The sequence below is a fragment of the Tachypleus tridentatus genome, chromosome 11 (assembly GCF_004210375.1).
Source record: "Tachypleus tridentatus isolate NWPU-2018 chromosome 11, ASM421037v1, whole genome shotgun sequence".
In the NCBI taxonomy this organism is placed as follows: Eukaryota; Metazoa; Arthropoda; class Merostomata; order Xiphosura; family Limulidae; genus Tachypleus; species Tachypleus tridentatus.
The window spans coordinates 47,728,047-47,753,708 of NC_134835.1; the positions used below are offsets into that span (position 1 = coordinate 47,728,047).

The 25,662-nt window shown below is 32.5% G+C and overlaps 2 protein-coding genes across 5 annotated transcripts in view; one reads left to right on the forward strand and one right to left on the reverse strand.

The window, feature by feature from the left end:
- LOC143232103 (leukocyte receptor cluster member 8) overlaps positions 1 to 7,407 on the reverse strand; it is a 55,238-nt gene extending 47,831 nt beyond the window's left edge. For both annotated transcript variants that reach the window (XM_076467177.1, XM_076467176.1), the window contains exon 1: positions 7,095 to 7,407. In XM_076467177.1, coding sequence (XP_076323292.1) covers positions 7,095 to 7,135 — 41 coding nt within the window. In that variant the 5' untranslated portion in view covers positions 7,136 to 7,407. The remainder of the gene's footprint in view (positions 1 to 7,094) is intronic.
- A 235-nt stretch (positions 7,408 to 7,642) lies between these two features.
- LOC143232104 (cAMP-dependent protein kinase type I-alpha regulatory subunit-like) overlaps positions 7,643 to 25,662 on the forward strand; it is a 43,351-nt gene continuing 25,331 nt past the window's right edge. For all 3 annotated transcript variants that reach the window (XR_013017377.1, XM_076467178.1, XM_076467180.1), the window contains exons 1-5: positions 7,643 to 7,835; positions 13,714 to 13,887; positions 18,788 to 18,879; positions 21,022 to 21,130; positions 22,154 to 22,252. Coding sequence is in view for 2 of the 3 variants with exons in the window: in XM_076467178.1 (XP_076323293.1) it covers positions 7,674 to 7,835; positions 13,714 to 13,887; positions 18,788 to 18,879; positions 21,022 to 21,130; positions 22,154 to 22,252 (636 nt within the window). In the remaining variant the exon portion in view is untranslated. The remainder of the gene's footprint in view (positions 7,836 to 13,713; positions 13,888 to 18,787; positions 18,880 to 21,021; positions 21,131 to 22,153; positions 22,253 to 25,662) is intronic.

Below are 25,662 nucleotides of genomic sequence, written 5' to 3' on the forward strand. Positions count from 1 at the left end.
CATAGGCTACAACATTTCAGTAAACATTACAATTCTATGAAAGTAAAAAATATGTAATTTATACATACATTTAAAATTTTTTGTTATATCATCTTTAGTTTTTTACAATTATAAAGAGAAGATATCAGTGTCTCTTCAGAGCTCATATAATTTAAACTGGCTATGAACTTGATTAGTCCCACTCTGCAACCTTAGAAAAGAAATCGATAAATTCAATACAGCTGATGAAAATGAATGTAATATCCATAACAAAATCCAACCAGTTATCACACAAAATAAAAATTCTCTTACTCTCATATTAAAAAATTCTAAATTATCATTATCAACATGGTTTTAGTTATTCCAGCCTGACAACAATACAAACTTTTGCATTTATTTTTGAAATATATTTGACTGTTCACTAAGTCTTCAAAATCTTTCTGAATCACAATTTCCTACAGTTTTGGACATAGCAAATTCTGATGACTTACAGTAATACTATGAACATAAATATCAGTCCCAGAAGAAACCATTAAGAAACTTTATCATCACAATAATCAGAGTTCAAATTAATTCTTTGATGTTTTCCATGTTCTCTAAAAAAAATTTGACTAACCTTTTTTTTTGGTATTTTTGTCAAAACCTCTGTGAAATTATGACATATAAAGCAACAGAAGACTAAACTCTAGTTTTGAATGACTACACAAAGCTACTCAACAGCTATCTGTGCTAATCTAATCCTTCCTTAGATTGACATGAGAAATTAGAAGTAAGGCACCAAGCCAACTCTCAGGATGCTCTATGGAAAATAGTGGGATTTGATCTTCTCTCTTATGAAACACTCACTGTCCAAAAATGCAGAGCATCATTTTTGTTTCCAATAATGGAGTGCAAGTTATGGACCCACATATCAAGAGCCTGGCATGCTAACTACTGTGTCATGCTCAGCCCAAAGGCTGAAATAAGTGGAATTTTGATAAGACAGGAAACTCATTATTGTCTATTTTAAAGCAACTGTTTCTTTATTTAAAAAAAGAAGTGTTTTAAGTGTATACAACAAAGTTCTCAAATCCAAATGAGGTTATAATTTTCCTACACTGAAAATGTATTTCAAATAGGTGCTATTTAGCTAAATTAGCTATTTTTGCTCAGTGCTACCCTCTAAAACATGCCACAAGACTTCTGCTATACTGGAATTGCGAGATTCCAACATTTCTTTCACGCAAATCATCATAATGCATCACCTCCTCACCACCAAAAGTAAAATATGTTCATATGACTCACTCTACTGAACTGTCACTTCAAAGTTTGGTAAATGCATCAGCACCAGAATAAAGTGTGGAGAAAGGGTGGGAAGTGTGAACAAAGAGAATTACCTATCAGAAAAACATTTACAGTAAAAGAAAATTATAACTTCTAATATGATACTTCTCTCCACTTACAAGATTAGCTAGAATCACACATTGATTAGTAAAAGGAACCAGTGCAAGAGAAGAACAGAAGCACCCACCAAAAGCATCTGAAAGATACCTCTAAATTATAGCCTACTTGAAAAATCTGAAAAGGGGAGTCTCATCACTTCTGAGCCAGGTATATTCTTTGTCAAGAACAGGGATGTGCAAGATAACAAGGTAGAAAATAAGGTGCACATCCAACCACTAAAAGATATTGTAATTTAATTCCATAATGAGAAAAGTGGGTAAACAATGATGCACCCATGAGTGTAGTGTCTAGGACATGATGGATTGTACTAAATAAGTCAAATTCATCCAAAATTCCTTGCAGGATACCAACATCCATGTATGGGAAGGATGAGGATATATCATTTGCACCTCAAACCCAAGAACCAGGCAATTAAAAATCACTTCAATTCCAGGGTATGACACAAAGAATAGCACTGAGCTATTGATATGGGAAACTGATATCTAGCATCAAAAGGATGTTTCTTACAAGAAATCAACTCATCCAACTCTGAAACAGGCTGGAATCATCCAAATAGCAATAACATCTTGGTGAAAAGCAAGAACGATAGGTACAGTTACGACAAAAGTGTTCTTACCCCTGCATTGTGAGTAGTTTTTTCCTCATAACTTAAAAAGTATCATGATTAAAATAATGAAAGTATAGTATATTATAAATATTATACAAACACACATCTACATACATTTTTATGTAAATTGAACAACAAATAAACTGATTATAAACAAATAACCAAACATAGTAGGGGCAGAAAGTGTTTGTGCATCTACTTTAATGGTCAGTTGTGTAGCCTTTCAGGTGAATTACTCAGCCCAATCTCTCCTCATAGCCCTCCATGATCGTTTGACAGTACTCGACTGGTATTTTCTTCCATTCTTCTTTACAGAAGGCCTCCAACTCTTGCAAGTTTTTTGGATGATGCTGATGAACCCCGGTCTTCAACTCATACCAAACGTTTTCAGATTGGGATGGTCACTCCAGAATGCTTATATGGTTCTTCTGCAACCAGGATTGCAGATATTTCGATATGTGCTTAGGGTCATTGTCGTGCTGGAAGATCCAACCACTCCCAAGCCACAAGTTCCGAGAATCATTCTTGATACAAGTGCCTAATATATCAACGTACTCTTCTTTTTTCATGATTCCGTTGGCGCGGTGAAGACTGCCTACACCAGAAGAACTGAAGGAACCCCATAGCATGATTGAGCCACCTCCATGTTTAACTGTAAGAACAGTGTTCTTTGGAAGATTTTGTTCCCCTTCTTATGGAAAATATAGCGAACAGCATTGTGGCCGAAAAAGCTCAATTTTAGTCTCGTCTTACCAAAGAATACTCTTCCAATAGGTAAAGGGTTTATCTACATGCTTACTTGCATACCTCACGTGCTTCTAAATAAACAGGCTTTAAATATGGAGTTCTACGAGGGCGACATGCTTTGAACCCAGAAAAGCATAACATGTTCGTAACTGTAGAGGTGCTTACTTCAACCCCAGTTTCCCTTACCAGTTTCTGTATGTCATTACGTGTTTTGGTGGGACATCTGGAACGAGGGAGGTTATCAGTTGATCCTGTAAGCTTAAACTTGGCAATTATGTTTTGAACAGTCGATTTTGGCACATTAAGTTGTGTAGCAATACCGGAAAGAGACACTAGACTTGTATTTTACAATAATTCAGTTTTTTAAATCACTGGACAGTTGTTTCCTCTTCGCCACGATGACCACGCAGATAATGATGAAGATGGCACTAAACTGTCTGAAGTACATTTTTTGCTGGCTAAATTCCAATAATTATGAACCCAGTGTCTGGTTATGGAATGGTATAATGTAGTTTATTTGGCAACCTAAACAAAATTTTTAAGGGAATATCAGTTTTTTCACATGTTCTGAAATGTACAAACACTTTCTGCTCCTCCTATTTTCAGTTATTTGTTTATAAACAGTTTATTTGTAGTTTAATTTACATAAAAATTTACGTAGATGTGTGTTAGTATAATATTTATATGTTATACGTCTATTAGCCTAATTGTGATACTTTTTAAGTTATGAGCAAAAACTACTCAGGACGCACGGGTACGAACACTTTCTCTCGTAACTGTAGCTAAGAACAAAACCATGTATCACCACAAACACCTGCAACATAGACTGAAGAAATCAAGGAAAGAAGATATACAACCTAAACTTGTGTGAGGATTTATTCTGAGTGGTTCACTCTGAAAAACAAACCCTGCCAACAAGATACCAACATTCAGGTAAAGGTAAGATGGGGGCATAGAGGAAACCTCGTTATGATGGAGATAGTGGGAGATGAACATACTGGCAATAGCCAATATGCTGGATTGCACAGTTTCTTTCACATTAGAAGCAAGGAAGAGTCTGTTGGATCTAACAGAAGGACAGCTGGAGTAAACACTGAAAAGAAAAGACCATTCAAACAGCAAACCAGACCCAACTGGTAATGGTAGCAGGTGAAAGATCATAATGGGAGGAGGCTTGCCATCAGACAGTCATGAACATAAACCGTGAAGAGTAGCAATACAGGCTAGATGTGAAAAAAGAGCCCTGAATGGACACAGAAGCCTGGCCAGATCCAGCTGAGGGTAAAGATGGGAATGAGAAAGAAGGAACAGTCCTCCTGAGCTGCTGAGGTCCACAGGAGAAAGAAACAATCCAGATAAGGAAAACACATTAAGTGATAAAACTTACATGAAATGTGACTGGCAAACAAACCCAACCTTTTATGTCCATAGGCTAAGAGAAGAAAATATGTTTTACAGAAAAGATGAAACATGAAAGTAAAGTAAGGGAATGTTGGACCTTATGAATTAATCAAGAATCTAGAAGGAACACATGAGCATGGTAAGAACAGAGGAAGTAAAAACCTTATGGTATAGGAAAATGAAAGTATTGAATAAAGCCCATTCAATACTTGGAAAGCTATAAGACCAAAACCCCATTGTCAAGGAGACATGTGAGAACTTCTCCCATATGAGCCACATTAGGCTTGTCAGAAGGTAATCCCCTGCTAGTAGACCAGTTGCAAAATACCTTCCACCTGCCATGGAAGATGGCCAGACAGAACTAGCTAACAACGAAGTGACTCAAGATGTAAAACCAAATCATCTCGCCATGAATTAGATGAAGACCAGGCATGAAGTTGGTGTATGAGACATGTCATTTATGTTGACGAAGAAGTGAACAAAGAGGAGTAAAAGTTGTTGTAACCTTGGAAACCAAGATGAAGTTGACTAAGAGGGAACAATCAAGTAGACTTGACATGAGAAATCACTAGATGAAATAAACTGGATGGATGGGTATACTTAAGGGTATACTTGTGTGACCAATCTAGACTAAAGGCATAGAGTTCCAGAGCCAGTGGAAAAACTACAGGTGACCAGAATAGAAATAACGTAATGTTGAGAACTGTAGCAAAGGCATCACCATGGGGAAAACCCCACCCATGGGATGTATATGGTTGAGGCACAGAAGTCAATTTATGACAAGACTGAAAACACCCCACATATGACATGCAATAAAGTGAATGTGATGTGCATGGGTCCAGTATAAGATATCCAATGTTCAAAAAACATAATCTCTATACAAGGTGTTCCATTGTGGGTGATGTGTCATCACTATAAGAACATCTGTATGAATTATTCACAGACAATGTTGATTGAGAAGGAAATGAAGCAAGGCTCAACAGTTTGAGAACTGATATGCAAATGGGTTTCATTCACAGACCAATGGCCCGAAGCTTCCTGGTGATTGAACCATACTCACCATCCCCAGAGATGTCCATGACACACCACATGATTTATGGGTTTCATCCAACCACCAGTGTAGGTTGTTTTGAATGGAAGGAGGAAGAGAAATGAGAATGGGAAAGGATCCTAATAAAGATTCCATCATCTAAAAAGTACCATCTGAAGGGATTTCATATGTGCACAACTGAGAATGGCCAGTGATGTTGTGGAAAAAACCACATCCCCAAAAATAATAAAACCTTGTGAGCAGTAAGTGAAAGAACCAAGAGGGTGTTGTGAGCTAAACGTTCCATTCAAATAAATCATAAATGAGAAGGCTGTGCTTGATTGATATTTGTGTAAAAAAAATACCCCCAAATGGTAAAAATATAAAATAGGTGTTTGTGATAGGAATTTTCCAATTTTACTAACTAGCCCACCTTAAACTGCCACAGAAAGTAGCTGCTAGATATGACTGACTGATTCCTGTTTAGAATAAGCCAGTCATCCATGTAATAATGAAATCTCAGTCCTTAAGCACAGAAATACTATCCAAAAGCCTGGATAATTCAACAAAACACCTAAGGTGCAGAGAGAAGTGTGAAGGGAAGGGCCCAAAACTGTAATCCCCAAGATGGACAAACCAAAGAGAATGAAAAGACAGGTGAAATCAGGATATACAGGCAAACACCAGAGCTAAAGATGAAATGCAGGATAAAGAAGGATAAAAGATATTGGTAAAAAATCCCTCAGTATTTCTATGGAGAGCCTTAGAAAGAGGTGTAGGGAAGGAAGATACCATAAAAAGTTAGTAATGGTGAAAAGCAAACCAGAATATTGGGCACATGGAAGACATACCACTTGGGAGTCATCACCCAAATAACTCAACAAATGTTAGTTTAAAAACAAATAGATAATATTAAAAAAGGCAAAAGAATCAGAAGTCCTTAAGGGATAGCATGTTAATTCCCTACGTAAATGCAAGGTCAATGGATAAGAAAGAACCTAAATATCAGGGAATGGAGGAAAACCAATATGTTAGGAAGATTGTTCACATAACAAAAAAGGACAATGTGAATAAGAAATAGGTGACAGGGATAAAACATCACAAACCTGAAACATAAAATCCATTAGAACCACCTAAAACCTAGAAGATTCCAAAGTTGGGAACACAGGGCAGACAAAGACAACATCCTCATCAGCTATCATCATTAAATACATATTAATTGCTAAATTTGGAAAACAAAGCCATAGACTGTGGGATAAACTGTGTGATCTGTACTACATATATATATATATACGTCTGCCCAATTTCAACTACCAAAATGTCAAAAAATGTAATAGAACTGTAAGTAGATGATACATTGCCTTGACAACAATTTACTTTGTCATACAAGTAGGTATCTCAATTATGAAACCAAATGAATACAAAATCTCTTAATGTTACTTTAGTATGTAAATTTAAGTTCATACTTGATTTTTAACATCTGATTGTTGACAGTTTTCATTCATTTTATCAACATGGGTCTTTTTATATTAGTAGTAATAAAGTACTTCAATCTGTTACATTTTATCTAATACTTTCACAATGTATCAGGTTATTAGATATAAAGAATTTTGTATGCACTGTCACAATCAGACATTGTGCAAAATGTCAATTTACAGGCATGACTTTTTTCATTACTTATTAAATAATAATTTACTTTACATTTACTATTTCTTTACTGTAGAAACCACTCGTGTAATTGTTTTTATTTTCAGTATTTCACTTTAAAAATCAAAGAAACCCCTACTTCAAAAACTTGGAAATATTTACATGACACAATAATTATTCAACGGATATTAATCCCTACATATTCAAACTTAATATAAACATTAAAAGCAATATACATACCACTGACATTGGGTTTCAGCCATTTTTCTTTGTACTTGCATAAGCCTACTTGCTCGTTTTGCTAAGTCTACTACCACTACTAGTGGCAATGGTAAGGGTGCGAACTACTACCACTAACGATTAACCAACCTTTAATATCAAATTCTTGTTCGAAAGAAGCGTTCAATTTCTATATAAAAGCATATTCTGACACCAACTTTAAATATAATAACCTAACCGAACACCGTATTAAAATATATTAAATTTTTCTACATTGGTCTCACTTTCTACTTTGTCGACTAATCAAACAACTTGGGAGTAATACTTCCTAACGTTACCCACAAAGATTCATGCGCTGTTTAATACCACTTAAAAATAGTTCGTTAGTCTCAATACCTGATATGTTTCGTTTTAATTTTATTTTAATTAGAAAATCAATAACATGTTTTATCTTTGAAAAAATTATCATGCATTAAAGGAACTTTTTAACATTTCAGTAAGTGCAAAACAAAAGTAACATTTAAACTTAAGTGTACAATCTAACGTTAGAGGGAAGCACTTATACAGAAGGAAAAAAAAACTTCTTGCAATTTGTGAAAAATGGACTCTAACGAAGAGGATCGAAGTTTGAGAGATTGTGAACAGTATGTTAATGACCATAAAATCCAACAAATTTTGAAGGACTGTATCGTGCAACTATGTATTAGCCGTCCGGAAAATCCTATTTCATTTCTGAGGGGATATTTTCAAAAACTAGAACGGGTAAAATTTTATTTATTTGTAACTTGTATATGTATATATATTATAATCATATACGTTGACATTGTCCGTGAACACTAGTGTAGTAGCATTAGCTTGGGTATAACTTGTAAGTGGTATCTTCGTTGTACACATTAAGGGCTTAGCGAGAATTTACTTTCATTGACGCAAAAACTGATTAAGAGCATAATTTTTCTCCCATTTTCAAATCGCTGCATATAGTTATAAGCTAAAGTTTACCTACTACTATATTTTAGGCTGATTTCTCATGACAAATGCCATGTCTGTCAAATTCAATATTCTGTATACAGTAACTTACTATAAATTACAAGTTACATCCAAACATAGAAACATAAAATTAAATGGATAAGTACAAATTTGATGAATGATTGATTTTAGTTTTGAAGAATTTTTGGATATATTAACATGTTTGTAAAGTATATTAAATGTTAGTTAAAATGTTAAAATAGAGATTGTACCATAAAGATCTTGATAGTAATAGCAAGATTTTGTATACACCTTAAAGACTAGCCAGAATATGATTGAACTTTAAAAAAAGTTTTAACTGTTCTCTTGTAGTTTACTGATATGAAAAAGTGAAAAATAAACTACCATATCCAATCTTTGACCTCCTTTAAATGGAAAAATATTGGCTGATTCTTGTATTTCATCTATTTTCAATCTCAATTTTTCTACTTACCATCAATGTCTAAATTACTGTGGTCAGTTTCACCATCTCCCATAGAATGCTTAAGCAATCAAGGATTTAACTGAAGAGCATTTAAGGAAAGGACTAATAGATACTTGAATCATAAGAGCTGGCTTTAAATGTTTTTATTTTAAAGCTTGATTTAGTGGATGGGATGATGAACCAATAGATCCCTTGTTGTCCTTAAATTATATGTAAAATAGTTTATAAACTGTTATAATATTGGAAAAAAAAAAAAAATTAATATATATTTTTCTCTTCATGTTGCAGCAGATTTTTCTCACCAAAATTTCTTGATGTTGACACTTTGTCTCTAAAATTAAAATTAGATTGCTTTCTCTTTCTTGACTTTGTCATACCATTCATTGTTTCTTCTTTTGTTTGCCAGTTGTAATATTTTGGTTTGAACTGTTTCATTGTTTATCTTTTTATGATTAGTCATTTATATTGAATCTGGTAAGGTTAAGAAACTTTCAAACAAGTAATTTTAATCAACTCAAAACCTAAAATAACAAATCAGTAAAAGATTTAAGTTATGCTGTTTAGAAATGTAATTTTACACTTTCACTACATGTTCATATACTAACAATAACGTGAGAGAGCATTTAACCTGATACATAGACATAAGGCTTACCTGAAACACTACTTCATTCAAATCCTTGGTAATTTTTACCTTGCATTTGTCAACAACACAAGATCAAAGAGGTCTGAGAAGATTTTATTAAACAACTACAAAAATAAAAATAACAAAATGTTATTACACTACAGTAAGTGAGCTGAAGGTATTGTTTTTTTGTAATTAAGCCTAAAGTGAAAATAAAAAGTAGAATCACTTAACCAAGGCCAAGTGCACAAAGTTTCACATGAGATAAAATATAACACATATTGTGTGAAGCATGATCAACATGCAAAGCATGCTAATTCCTATGGGTCTAGGGCATACCCCTTTCAAAACATTTGTAAAATATAGTTGTCTTGATATTTTAATCTTGAAACAATTTTACATGGGAGTAGCTTAAGCAATTGTGTGGCTGTTTACATAAAATACATAAACATTTAGTGAAAAGTCAACAAATCATAATTTTGTTGTAACATTGTATGGGAAGCTAGACTTAAATTAGCATAAATTTATATGTTTTATTATATAGTAGAGTACTGTACTATCTGTATACATAGATATTAATTGTTAAATTATTTTAGGAATCTAAACAGTTCTGTACAGCAATAATATATTAGTTATTTAATACATTACTGAAATAACATGTTAGCATGTTTCATACTTGTGAGCACTTTTGCATAAGTAACTGACATAAGCAGAACATATTTCAAGCTTTGCAATACAAGAATGTATCCATATTCTGTGAATCTTGGGCAAGTTGTGTTTTTGAGATTCTTATGAAGAAATCTTGTCTTAAATTTGAGCCATTATATTTTCCTGTTTTTATTATATTTTTAAAATGTCTACCATCTGATATCAGAAAATAAAAAAAAAAAGATTACTGTAAATAACGGTGTACTATTATTAGTATTACTCCTATGTATTTCATGTTTTAAATGGACAATATATGTTGTATATTTAAATATGTTTAGGTTTACAATGTTAATTTTTTTGATTGATCTGTTCTTTCATTTCATAATTTAATTTCTTTTACAATGGAAATTTAAGGTATCTTGGAAGATGCTTCACATAGAAATATTGCATTTAAAACATTTGTATTTTGTATGTTATTTTAGTTTCAACAGGACTCACAGCTCATTTTTCTATTTAATAGAACATCTGTGCTTCCTTAATATTCCATAACATAAGTTTTTTTTTATTGCACAATGATTCACAACCCCTGATTAAGAGACACTGAATTGCAACTCAAAATCTCATTTGAGAATCACTACTAACTAGTAGTACATGTATAATACAATGTATTGTATTATTATTATATCTTCACTTCATGCATAGCATTTGTTTGCTCAAATATATATATCCTCTGGGTAGAATGGCACAAGAGCCACCACAGAAAAAGAACATTTTATTATTTTTTAAATGAAAAGATCTGAAAATTAAAATTTCAGAAATGAAAATTCATTTTTGAAAAGCAACTGGGAAAATAATATTGGAAGTAACAATATATTGCAGTCAGTACAGAAAAGGAATTCCAATAATAATCCTATCACCAATACATCATCAGCAGCCTTCACCTTTATATCTAAGGATGCCCCATGTGCTCTGATGTCATCAGCAGGAATGGAAGGTTGTATTGAACATTTATCTGTTCTTGATGGAGTTGTATGTATTTCATCACTGAAAGTACAACTTGTCCAACCCAAACTGAATTCATTCCCAGTTATAAACAGTTGACTCCAATTGGTTTTCATTGCATACCTTTACTAAATATTTCTTTTTTTTTTGTTATTTGTTTCCATGCTTTCATTTTGCATCTAAAAGCACACTTGGACCAGGAGGACCCAAACAGAACAGAATATTCACTGAGTGTGGTGTAACGTGGTCATGGGCTGACTTGTAGGCAGGCCGAGTGGGTTGTTTCAGCTTAGCCTTTGAAGTTTTGACTAATACTGCCTGTTGTTACATGAAATATTTATTTGAGATGAGGATGCAGTGGGTGAATGGAGCACACAGGTACTAACTTGAGGCTTTACAGTTAAAACAAAAAGACTCAAGAATAAGACTTCCAATAACACGTTTAAGTCATCAAATACGTAATACTTACACACACACACACACACATAATTTATTTTTATTCATGTTTATCACAGGCAATCATTTTAACTATTAACATGATGACTAATGTTTAAGAAAGAATGGCACTATAATACTTACAAAGAGCTTGGGCAAGAATTAGCATTTCTATTAATGGTAAGAGACATTTTCTCTCCTTCCTCTTGAATGATCAGATTAGTTCAGAGTGCTTGTGAGATTTTTGAAGATTTTGTATATTCTGGTATCTGTTTTAGAACCTTTTATACTTGTGGAGAGGTGATTTGTTGGCCTGTTCATAGTGCAAAGTGCCAGGTGGCTTCTTGTTTATGAATTTCTAAGCTCTTTGGGATGTATCTTCATTTAGTCAAAGCTTCTTTCGTTTTTACAAACTTCAAAGTTTTTGTTAGGTAATCATTCACTTGAAACAATAGCCAATACTGTACCATTGGTCCACTATCCAAGTTTCATACCACCAAGTTTCATACCACCTTTAACCTTGATAGCATCTATTTCTTCCAATATAAACACATAGCAGAAGTTTATCAGTGGTTTTCTCTGAATCTCTATCTTAAATAATTCTTTTGTTTTCCTTAATAGTGTCAGTTCTTTTTAAACTAGATGTCATTTGATCATAGTGACAACTTTCTTGTTATGTTCTTGGAGTTGACATTGTTCTATAAACACCATTGCTTCATAAACGTATTTTCTTATACATCATTACTTCCTTTTAAGTAAAATAATTATTTGAGACATCTAGATATCTAGTGATGCCTCAGTGGTTTCAGAAAATGGAAAGATTTTAAGTTTGTTGAAGTAACTAGCACTTAGTTCCAACTATAAGAGAGTATTCATTACACGGGAGACTTCATGAAAATTAGGATTAGTAAAGCATTTTCTTTCCAATCATCAAGCTGCCATAGCTAAAGCTTGTCAGTATATTAAAAAGATATATTGAAAGTAACTACACTCTGTGTGAAATAAGATAACGTTTTTCATGTGTATGATGAAACACATCATTCAAGCAGTTTGGGAAATTTTATTGAACATCTGGAGCTGTTTCTTCCAACTGAGCCCAGTCTTTTGAAACAACAGAAAAGGAAGTATTGATACCATACATTTTAGTAGCACCAAAATGATTTAACACCTTCTGTTGCATACTAAAATATATAACTTGTAGATTGCAAATCCTTATTAATGGTTTTGATATACATCTGGTGGTTATTTGACTAGCTATTACATTCATGCAAGATATTTTAGAGTAGTTAGAATTGTTAAAATAAAGATTTTTGTCAGAAATTGTGAGAAGCATTCTATTTAAGTTATTGTAATACTTATGGGAAAGTCGAGCAGCATAGCACTGTCAACATTAACTAAAGTCTCACATAACAAAAATGGAACTAAGATAAGATATAGATTACACACCTGAAGATATGTAGGTATTACACATGTATAGATACTGCTTGATTGTGAGTATGCTGTGGTAAGTTAAACTGCATTGCACTGGAAATTAACAAGCTGTTATATCTGAAATGTTGTCATGTATATATGTATCTTGTAGGTTAGTACATCCACTATTCATGAAGTTATGTGGGTTTTAGAGATGTATGAAGATGAAAGGCTTTGAAGATATGTATAGAAGCCTTTTCACATTTGTGCTGAATGATGAAAGACCATTTTTGTTGTTAATTTTCATAACCTGACATATCTGAAATGTTCTGTTTTTATGAATGGTATGATTCGACTTATTGCCCTAGCCACACTATACACTCATGCTCACACAACCACTTGAGAGATAATAACTGGTTAAACAATCTTACATTCCATCCACCTATGTGACACTATTACCATGCAAAATATTTTTCTAACACTACATTTTGTTCTATCATTTTTTGGGGTGAATATTATTCCCTGCAAGAGAAGAATAGTCCCCAACCAAGTGATGCTCCATTTCCCTAGTGGGTGACACAGCATATAGGTTTTGCTTTTCTGGTGTCTAAGATTTCAAAAAGAGTTCATCTATGTAAAATCTTTATTCCATCAGCTACTCCACCATATTATCAGTATAGGATTCTAATTCTTTTATGTGCAGAGAAGTCAAGCATATATTTCTGAAGTTAACATCTTCCTCACTTGAATGTGTATTTCTACACAACTTTTCATCCTTTTTCTCCACTTCTAGTATATTTCATTGGCCTCATTAAGAATGAGCCATTATTTCAGCATTATTGCTCATGGGAGATGTTTGACCTCCTATTGATGGAGAACTATGGTTCAATAATGATTACATTTTAGGCTCATGCAGTACACATTGATACTTGTAGAGGTAGAAGCTTGATTCAAGGATTATGGTGTGTGCTTAAATATTCACAGCAGTGGTACAGAGTAAGAGCATTTTGTTTTACAGAAAAATTATCTATTTCAAATACATTTTCAAGCAAGGAAAATTATAACTTTTGCAGGAGGCAGCAAACAAAGCAAGTTATCAGAAAACACCTTCTGCAGTAACATCTTCTGGAGATGAAAGAGATGAAGAACTCTCACCAGTTCCAAATATAGCACTAAGACGTGTTCGTCGAGGAGCTGTCAGTGCTGAAACCTACTCCGAGGAGGATGTTACCACATATGTTAAAAAGGTTTGTGATTGTCTGTCATGTAGTTTACTCTAACACAATTATATTCATGGTGAATTCTTAAATCTTATTATTATTATGATAAACATTTTTTAATTGTAAAGATTTACACATTTCTTAGGACATTTAGCTTCAGTTCTGGGTATCGCAATGAATTAAACAATGAAAAATTGTGTATTATGTGGTGAACATTTATACACTACATGTTGATGCATTAACTTTAATTAATTTATCATGCATTTCTGAAATTTGTTGTAATGTTTGTGCACCTTTAATAAAAAAATATCAGTAAAATTAGGCTTAGTCTAACAATACTTATCAATATTCAGGATGTCAGAAAAACATGTAGTTTCAAGAAACCTTGATAGAAATGAATTAAAAACCCTATAACCCCTGCACTTTTGAAAGGTAGACCTTTCTTCTTCAGGGGTAAACTAAAGAAGGAATATCCACCTTTCAAAAGTGCTTGGGTTACATGGATTTTATTTAATTTCTATCAATATTTATCCCAAAATCGATGGGTTCATTCAAGTTTTTAAAGTGTAACATAATAAAAAACAAACAAAACAGAATAAATAACTAGTTAGATTTTAGTTTAAAATTTGTTTGACTGGAGCCTCATTTGGAAACACTGAGAAAATTTAGCCTAAGTAAACATTTTTTTTATTTAGTGTATGTTATATTTTTAAACATTCTTTGATATAAAATACTTCTGATTGTACTAGTATGTTATATCAGAAATTATTCTTTGATAGAAACTAAAGAAGGTTTATTAAAGTAATTAAACCACACATTTCTTCATTAGAATGTATCTTAGACTGTTTTCACTTGATATATGAATAAAATTAACCATGTAATGTTAACTTGTTGCAAAAGTTGAACTTTGAGATACATATTTCAAAGCAAAAACATTATTAAATTTCTAGGTATATTTTATTTTCTCTGTCAAAATTTAGGTTCCTGATCTTGTATGGGGACAACACACATGAATATAAAAAGATAAGTGTATTTAGGTAAAAGAAAAAATGGAATAAAAAGCATTGATCACTTGCTGTATTGCTCTACAAATTGAAGTACACTGTTTCAAAGTATTTTGGAATGTTTAATATTCAAGTAGAACTTAATTAAATGACAGCAATAATATTAATATTTTATTTCATAATTCATATTAGGTATTCTTACTTTGGAAGTGCTGAAAGTTTTACCTTGTTGAGTTTGAACAAAAAGACTTGAAATTTCCAAATGTTCTTGAGGCATTGCACAACATGCATCACATGTTCATAATTCTTCACTCTCCCAGCTTCCACATGACTCAGGGGATCTTACATAAGGAGTGTTTTCCTATCATAAATTAGTATACTTGTTGACATTCATACTGTTTACTTTGCTTTAATGTTCTTTTTGATGTAACTATTGCTGCCTCTATCAAAACTTCTGTAACTTGGTTGGAGGCCTTACTTACACAGTTTGTATGGAGAGTTTGGGACATGTTGTAGATGCTGTGTCAACTTTCGATGGCACAACTTATTTATACCATTTGTATACTGATGTTTCTAGCAGGTATTACAATCATATGGAGGCTAAATCTGCTTTACAATTACCATTTTCTATTTTGTATGAAGGTTGTTTTATCCTCAGGCCTATTCAGTTTTAGAACTTGCAAATATGGATTTGTTTGCTGCAGTACTAACTCTGATTTTCATGCCATTCTGTTAGTCTTATTTCTTTTTCTCTTCTATTTTCATTATTGGATGCATCTCTATTATACCTGAGGGTGTTTGTCTTGTGAGATGATTTTCTCTCTCGAATGGGTTTATCTCCCACCTTCTTGTGATATAGGAGCTGAGAATATTTTTCATAACTAGCTAGCCCTGTATTTATACACTTCATGTTTTCCTTACATTCTTCCTTCTTAAGTTTTTAACCATCAATTTGGTTCTTTTGCTATCAGTTTTCTGCCCTGCTATGATTTGTATTGTTCTAAGACATTCTTTTTTTGCACTTTTTATTAGTTATTCTCATGATTAATTAAATGGGATCACTTATCTACTTGGATGTTTTGTAACATATGGGTCTAACTGTTAGTGTTTGTTACCACATGGTTCTTTTGTTTCATCAACACTTTCACCCACCAAATTATGTTGCAGGATATTTGTGTTTTAACAAGCTGAGGTAGATATATATGTATTACATAAATAAAGAAAACAGGAAAACAAAAACCTGCTTTTTTTTTTTTTTTTTTTGTCTTTATGGTATTTCACTTAGCTTAATTCTTGTTCAGGAGAAGCTTGTTAGCAGGAGTTGAATGGAATTTTAGCATCTTGTTTTGCTTATGGACACTATTCTCTTCTAGAATTCAGTTTTTAATATTTTTCATTGTTTACTAAATTCATTCATAATTTTAATGAAGTCTAGCATTGAGGTAAGTGAAGTTGGTCTTATGACTTGCTCATTAATTCTCTTTTTCTTGATGACTCTTTCATCAGGACTTATGGAGATTATCTCAGATAGTTGTTCATGTATAGACCATGTACTTTGTGTTTCTTGTGCTCATCAGATTCTTCTCTTTATTTTCTGTTCACAATTAAAATCTTCAAATTTCTATTCAGTTTTGGATTGACAGTTTCAAACCTATTCCACAACAATAGGATGTTAGTTTCGTACTTCATGTTTCCTCTGAATATCTACTCTCTCTCTTTTTTTTTTGTAATGTCAGAACACAATATCAAATTGGACACTGGCCTTCAATATTTCTTATACCATTTGTTATCTAGCTATTTCTCCTTTTTAGGTTGAATATAAGGAAGATTTCTTCATCATGATTTTTGAATGACTAATGGAAATTATAAAAATGCTTATTTACATGTCCTGGTTTACCCAAATTTGATTTTCCCACAGTGGAATGATTTCTTAGTTTATGGTCTTCCCTTTTTTGGTGTAGTGTTGGCACTTTATGTCTTCACATGTGTAGTCAAGCCATTTTTTCTAGTCTTATATACAAACTCAGTATTAATTGTCATCATTACATGGATTGTTCAATAATTATTACTTGGTGGTTAACTCCTACTGAATTGACCTTCTAGTCAGCTTCTTCTATGGGATAGATTGTACACGAGCTTCTCTTTATTATTTCATTCCTGTAAGATTTATTATTAACCCTGCTGCTAGAACTCTTCACTCATTTCCTTTAGCTTTGTAATTCTTCAAGTCTTGGGTACACACCCCTCCATCTGATGAACACATCCTCTTCAATTTGGGAATGATAGCTTTTCTTTATGTGGCAATTTCCATTGTCTATGCATGCTTCAGATACCATCAAGAGAATTTTGACTATTCATGAAGTTTATTGTTAAGCCTGTTGTCTGTTGGAATTCCATATACTACTCTTGACTCATTAATGAGTTTCCTATTGTAAGTTCCCCTTTTCTTGCACCTCCTTCAGATTTAGGTCTTTCATCAATGCCTTTTTCAAGGCTAGAGTGATGTGATAGGGAGCCTTTATTTTTAGCATATAAGGTGTTCCAAGATATCCCATTCTCTTATATTTCTGTTTAAGATTTGGGCTCTTCTACATGAATGTCAGAGTTCCTACTCTTATTATACCATTGCTTTGTTTTAGTACTCACAGACACTTTGCCTATGTTGTAACAGGCAGGGTGAGACTCAATCTTACACCTATCTTTCCTGCATTGTCTTTACTTTTTTTAGTTACAGTCACACCATGTGTTTCCCTGAGCTGGCATTTCTTTGTTTATGCCAATGGTTTCTTCATTTTATGATTGATGAATTCACAGTGGTAGTGTATCATTTTTTGATATTTTATGTAGTTTCCAATGTTAGGTTAAGCTTCTCTGGGTGTGGATGCTTTGAGCCCATCTTGTGAGATTTTTTTTCTCTCTATGTCTACTTTATAATTCATCTTTTTCCTTTAGTGTTGATCAAGATCAGTTAGTTTCATTGTCCACTCCTTTTTGTTGCCCATGCTTTACCTCTGTTTATACTGCTTTCATCTTTTGTAGAGGGATTTTTTTTTTCCTCTTTGGTACATCTTGAACAATGACAGTTGCTATTTAAAGCCTTACAGTTGGCTGTTATATTATGTTAGATTCTTGCAGATGTTTCTCCCTAGCAGTATAAAAACTTTACTGGTCTATTTCTTCTAGTTGGTGCCTATATAATTTACTTTCTTGTCTTTCTCCAGTTTGTTAATGATTTCTCCATTTGTTTTTCATGTTTATCTTTCATGAATCATGCTTGTCTGTCTGTATTACATTTACAGAAAACTGTATTCTTGGCCACATTCAGTTTGCCCAGAAGTCTTGTACCTCTGTCTGCCCAATTTGTATTTTCATATTTGTTTTGCAAAATTCTCAATTATGTCTCTCTCAAGTACCTAACCATTGTCCTCAATTGGATTTAAATGTGGTTTTAAATTTCCTGAATAATTATTTTGAATCGTACATAACCATGTTCACTCTGCTATCTATTCCTGAAGGCATATATAATATTGTTACTCCCTTGAAGTGGAAGATGCTTATATGTTTTATCTATTGATATTTCTTGTACTCTTTTTAATTTCTTTTTTCCAGGAAGTCTCTTCATTTGATGGTCATCAGTATTTGTTTTGTTTTTTTTTCCTTCTGTTATGTTACCTGTTCTGAGTGGTCTTTCTTCTCCAAATTGAGTTTGCTATTATACCACTAAATTTTCTGAGAAAAAGTTTAACTTTTTTTCAGTTTATTTAAACTTTAATAAAAATATTTTTCCAGCTCACTGGATTCATTTTTACTTTCAGAGTTAAGAAAATGTAGTAATTAAATGGAATTTTGACAGAAGAAAAGTAACTTTTCTACTTGTTTATCTATTAACTTCTTTTTATTTTATGCTCACAATTAATTTTCAGGTTGTTCCTAAAGATTACAAAACTATGGCTGCCCTGTCTAAAGCCATCCATCAGAATGTTCTGTTTGCTCACTTAGATGACACTGAACTTAGGTCAGTCTAGATTTATTTATTAGTTTTTGTAAGACCTTTATAAAAATCTCATTTTAATTGGAAACTTTGCATTTAAGATATTAATTTATGTTTGACAAATAAATGCAGTTACGGTGAAATAAAATTGGAAAATACAAAGAAATAGCTGTAGTAATTTTAAATGGAAAATAATTGTTTGACATTGTAGCCAAGCAACTTGTATCAGGATATCCAAACCATTGACCACATTATTTTTGATATTACAGGTAATTATAATAGTTATTTTGCATTTCTGAAGCTTATTCTTAGTTTTATATTTAACATTTTCCTGATGTTTTCTGTATCATGTAGCATTGTTTAAAACTGTAGTGTAGCAGGAAGTCTACTATAGTTTCCTCACACAAAATATTTGCATCTTAAACTGTATTGATTAGTTATTTTACATAATTTTTATAATTTTAAACAAAAAATTACTATATGTATGAAATATTACATTTGGGAGTAGATTTCAACTAATCATTGAATTTTTGAAGTGAAAATGAATTTCAAATTATGTAATTGTGGAGTCTATTTCATTTGCTCTATTCAGATTTTTCGAGAGACAAGAAATCTATTATAATGCATGAATCAGGCAACTTGTTTTTATGTGTTGTGTATACAAGTTGTATTTACTTTCATTGTCATTATTTTATAGAATGTTTAATATATGTGATTTTTACAGTTATTTTTCTTTTTAGTTTATTTCTCTTTTGATAGTAGTTTTAGGTTGTTAGCTTAGTATGTAGATTTAGTTTTAACATAAACCTCTTAAGCTTACAGAACCTCTTGAAATATTGGGATACAACAGAAAACATCACAGTGGTGATACTAAACTAATGGCCTGATGGTTAGGGAGCTTGACTCACAATCTGATGGTCACAGGTTTGAATCCCTGTCCAACCAAACATGCTCATCCTTTTTCAGTTGTGAGGGTATTATAACATTATGGTCAATTCCAATATTCATTGGTAAAAGAGTAGCCCATCAATTGATGATGCGTAATAATGGCTAGCTGCCTCCCCTCTAGTCTTATACTGCTACAATAGGAATGGCTATCACACAGCTCTCATGTAGTTTTGCGTGAAATTCCAAACAAACCAAACTTATGAGGTGGTGCGCTCTAATTATTATAAAGACAGTATATTAAATTAGCTATGTTCATTACTGTATTAATTTTTAACACTTACCTGTATAAACAGTTTTCTTTGTCTAGTAGTTAATACTAATTAGAAATTAACTCACGAGGAGTATGACAAATTTTTATGACAAAACTAAGTTCAAATTATACAAAATTTTTGTACAGTATGGTTGTAGTATGTGGGTATTAATTGCACATTGTTTATTTTTGCATTGTTGTTTAATAAAGAAATACACCATCCTGCTAGTACTCTCAATAATTGTTGTATTTATACCTGAAAGTTGCACAATGAAACAACCTTTGTATTTTGAAGTACTTGGATGTGAATAACTCAAACTGAAAATAATATCAAATGAAGTTTAAAAATGGAAGAAATGTTATTAGCTTTATGTGCTATTTGACTATTCTATGTAATTGTGTAATAAAAGTTTTCTTTGCCCTCAATTTTAAAATACCATCCAAAATACAACAAATGCAAATAAGATTTTTAAGTTATACCTAGCTAGTTGTAACAAATTTTAAACCTGTGGTATGGCAAGTTTTTAATTTATTTCTCAAAATAACTTATTATACAGGGTGTTCAGAAAGTCACTGTGTAGTTTTGTAATCATATGTTATTCAGTCTATTTCAAGCCAGCAACTGATAGCGGTGCTTAGAAACAAAATAAGAAGGATCCAAGCTTGTATTGATGCCAACGGGGGTCACTTTCAACATTGTTTATAATTGTCATTCATATTTACCTACTGTATTATATATTGAAACATGTCTGTTAATAAATATACAAGTGCACATTGACTTTCTGAACACCCTGTAGTTTATCAGTAGACTGTTCTTGTAGTACATATTTATTAAAAGAAAAATTTTGAATCTGTTTTAGTTAATTTTAATTGATTATAACCTAATTGTTCACTCATGAGATGGCCCCTTTTTACGTTGCACTATTTCTTCATTGTTGTTGATTTTTCCCTGTACATTTTTTATGTAGTGACATCTTTGATGCTATGTTTCCTGTTATCCATAATGCTTCAGAAGTTATTATCTATCAAGGAGACGAAGGAGACAATTTCTATGTTATTGATGAAGGAGAAGTGGAGGTATGTTTTACAAAGCTGTGTATTTTTTAGATATTAGAATGAAAGAAATATTAAAGCATTTTAGCTTGAAATGAATTATTTTGTTGTTGTATTTAGGTTTTATCCATATAAATTTCTCTTCATCTCAAACTGCGATAGATCTGGTCTCAAGTGGAGAATACAGATTACTTATTGTAAAGAATCATAATAATTTTTACATTACAGAAAATATAATGTACACATTAAGCTTTTTAAATTTTATGATGTATTATGTTTTATGGGCCAAGTGTGGCTCAGTGGTTAGCATGTCAGATTGTGGACCTGTGATTTCTTTGCTTCTCTACTATTACTGAAAATAACAAAAAAAAACAAAAAACACAGATCTGCTCCTTGTAGGCCATGGGTGCATGACAATTAAATAACACTATTCAGTTTGACAAAAGTTGCTGGAAGATAATGTCATCTATTTATTTTTCTTATATTTTGTCACTTCAAAATAAGATATGGCTAGCATAGTTAGCCCTTATGTGGCTTTGAGTGGTACTTAACCAAACAAACATGTTTTGTGTTTTAATGTCTCCATTTCAAATGTATGTGAAAAGTACATTTTTATACATATTAAATATTTTATGCATTAAATGCTATTGTAAAAGGTTTTTGGATCTTGTTATATATACAAGGTACATCATAAAGTATGTGTTATGATTTGTTAATTAATTAACTGCTATAAATGGACCTTAGATTAACACTGTTTGTTTGATATCTACAAACATAAATTTTTTATCAGTACATGTTGCAATTTAATTGGGAAGAAACTGAAAAGTTCTCTACTGGGACAGTGGCAAGTCTTCGGATTTACAATGCTAAAATCGGAGTTCAACTCCCTTTGGTTGGACACAGCATCTAGCCTGAAATGGCTTTGCTATAAGAAAACACGTAGTAACTGAAAAATAAGTAATGAAATAGTAGTCGTACACACTCAATAATAATTTTTGTTTGTAACCACGCTGGGTTTTGAAAATTGTAATAATATTTAATTTTCAGGTATTTGTGAATGGTCAATTAATGACAACAATTGGTGAAGCAGGAAGCTTTGGAGAACTAGCTCTTATCTATGGCACTCTGCGTGCAGCAACAGTAAAGGTTAGTTTATGTGTAGAACTAATAATACATCTGAATGGAAGGGTATTCTGTTTTTATATGAAGGTAAATATTCAACCTTATTGTGTATGGAACTCAATCTCCAAAAATTATCTACTTTCTGTATACCATCCACCATGTAGCATCAGGAAAAATTAGTTCATATGGAAATCTAATTATGCACTAATTTGTATCAGTTAGTCAAAATAGTAAAAAATACAGAAAAATTTCCATGTTGAGTTGCTCTCATGATATAAACAAACAAGTAACTAAATATCTGACAATTGTTGACACATGCATTATTTTTCACCTTTCACATGACTTATGGTGCTTACATAAGCTCAGCTTTCACATTATAATTCAGTTTTTATTGTTGATAGTCATGTCATTAGCATAAACTTTGCTTCAAAGAACTTTGAAATCATCCTGTGGAAAACTAATAGTATAGGTTATTCAAAACTGGGAAAATACATTAATTTGCTAGCTCTAATTCTGAAAAAACGTCTGCTGGTCTCCTTCCTCTTTTTCTCAGGTATGTTTGATTTTGAATCTTCAACCAGTTTTTGTTACACATTAGGGTGTTAGTGTTAGGTTAGATAATTCACTACTTGAATCCTTATTTATTCTGTATTTTTCTTGATATTCAGGTTGTTTCTATGGATTTTAGAAACTAACAAAATATTTATAGACTTCATATTCCACTTCTCATACTTTTGATCAACAGATTTGTTATTGGTCTTACATGCAGTTTCTCATCTTCTTTAGCTTTTTTTCTCAACATGTTCACCTTTGAGCTTGTTACATTCCTGTTGTAATGAACATTTTGACCAACTCTATATTCTTGGTTGAGATCTGTATTTTTTGTCAGGATATGTCCTGAGTCAATCTAAGAGAACCTCCTTCTATCTGCATGCCCTCCACTTTGTCTTCTTTCTCTGTTCCTGGTGAAGGTCAATTAAGTGAAGTGCCAAGTTTTTCTCATTGCTTCCCTTTGGACTATGCAATCCTTGTTTTTTTTTTCTTGTTACATCAAATTTCTCATATGGAACCAGTCCCATTATATCACTATTGAATCATCTTCTATGACAACCTTGAATGTGCATTTCTCACAATAACACTCAACATCCACAACATCACAACTGCCTGGGATACAGCCCTTTGTCTGAGAAGCCAGATTTTTTTCACGAGGGCTTGAAAATTAGACCATTCTTTGCTCTTCTTTGGTTGTTTATCAGTCTTTTTGGAATGTCTTGTAAAGGTGGTGCAGTAGACATGTTATGTCTTGTGTATCTCCAACTTAACAAAACATTGCTTCTTTCTCTATGTATTTTTTTGTAACTGTGAATTATCTTCTTCCTTCACTAGTTATAGGGCTTCCTAATCTACCATCTTGAACTACCATTGAAACTATCAGTCTAATTTGTTTCCATTACAAAAAGCCTCTTCTGAACTTTTCATCTTTATCAATTAAGAATTCATAGGAATGGCAAAAGGGTTGTTTCATTGGCTTTGCTACATAGCTGATTTTGTTTCAGGTTATCCTCCAGTGGCATAGCAGTATGTCTGCAGACTCACACCACTAGACACTGGGTTTTGATATCCATGGTGAGCAGAGTACAGATAGCTCATTGTGTAGCATTGTGCTTAATTCCAAATAAACAAACAAAATCATTTCATGTTTCATGCTTTCTAAACAATCAAAATTCTATGCATTCTGTTTTATCTGCATGATTTCAACTTGTACGTAGTAGTAGGCTTTGTTAGTTTCACTATTCCATCAGTATGAGTTTTTCCTTTTTGCAGTTGTTGCTTTCACTTTACTTTATGATGAAGAGGTACTTGATCGTACGAGAACCAGTCAGAAAGCTTGGCATCCTTGTATGGGCATCTAGATTGTTTTATGTCACATCATCATGCACACCTAGCAAAAGTTGTTAATTACTTTATATATCCCCCCTATGCAAAGTAAAGATGATGTGCAATGTGAGTTTAGCAAAAGCAAGGTTGATACAGGAGATCAGCAGTTCGTTAGTTCATCCAAGTTTAGAAGCATAATTCTGATGATATTACCATTGAGAGAAGAATAAAATTTTTCCGATTAGTAATTTCACACACTCTCCATGAAGAGTGTCTGGTATTAAAGTCTCATACTTGTAGATATGTAGGAATGATATAAGACAGGTAGCACCATTTCTTCAGAATATTCTGTATTACCTTTCTTATACATACTGGCTTTTCAGATATGTATGTGGGTAACTTCAGGTTAACTATCTGGATGGTTTGTAGTTTGCAGTGATGATTATTTCACTAAGAGCTGTTTTACTGCTTATAGTAATAGTTGTTTTTTTATTGAATTCCAGTGATCATTCCAACTTTTCTTTCGCTTTATGGTATGAAGTTAAAACCAGCTAAATCATTTAAAACAGTGCAGTGTCAAATTTCAGAGGTCTTCTCAAAACAGTATTTGCTCTCTACCTGACTTTACCATGATGTGAGACTGGTAATGTTTGGTATACTTTTCTTTTTTAATGCATGCATCAATTACCAGTTCAGTGTTTCATCTGTTTATTAACAAAATTTCTTTTATATCTTTTACATATATAAATGAATGTCATGTATATCTTAAATGTAATGTGATGTATATGTGTTACTTTGCTACCTTTCTGTTACTTAAAAATGTATATCTAAGGTCTGGCATACTCTAGTTACTTTTTGAAAATAATTATTTGAGTGTTCTGTGCTCATTTATGTGTTCAAATTGAACCATATTTTCTATTATAGCCTATGTTAAGTATAGCACTAAGAGACATCTTAATCATGGTTGAAAGTCAGTGGTGAAATATTTCATATGAGTGAACACAAATGTTATTAATATTGGTTAAGTTAATGTTTATTGATCAAATCAGGATTAGAGCAAAATGTTCTGAAATACTTGTGCAGCTTGGAATGATATACATTGTAAAAACAACAAGATTTCACCCTTTTTGGTTCTAGAATTCATATAATCAGTACGACCAGAACTTCTTGCTGAACTGTTCAGAAGCCACAGGGTAGCTTCTACAAGGATGGTGAGAATCTTTACCTCTGAAATGCCACAGCTCGTCAGCATATTTTTTTATGTTTAATATAAAGGTTGTGTTAACCTCTTTTTTTTTTTATGATTATTTCTTGTTAGTCCTTGTTTACCAGATTCAGAACCTCCTGTTTTTGCAGTGCTTAATAATTTCCCTTTTTTTCCTGTTAGTCAGTTGAGATCCACTTCTGAGGACATGAGGTATGGTGCTTCCAGAGGTACCATAGGGCCACTATTTCTTAATGTTTGCAACCAATAAATTAACTACTTGCTATTTAGAACTTCTATTTCTAGCTCTGTCTGTCCTAAGAAGGCAGGACAGAAGACAATTAGAATGGGG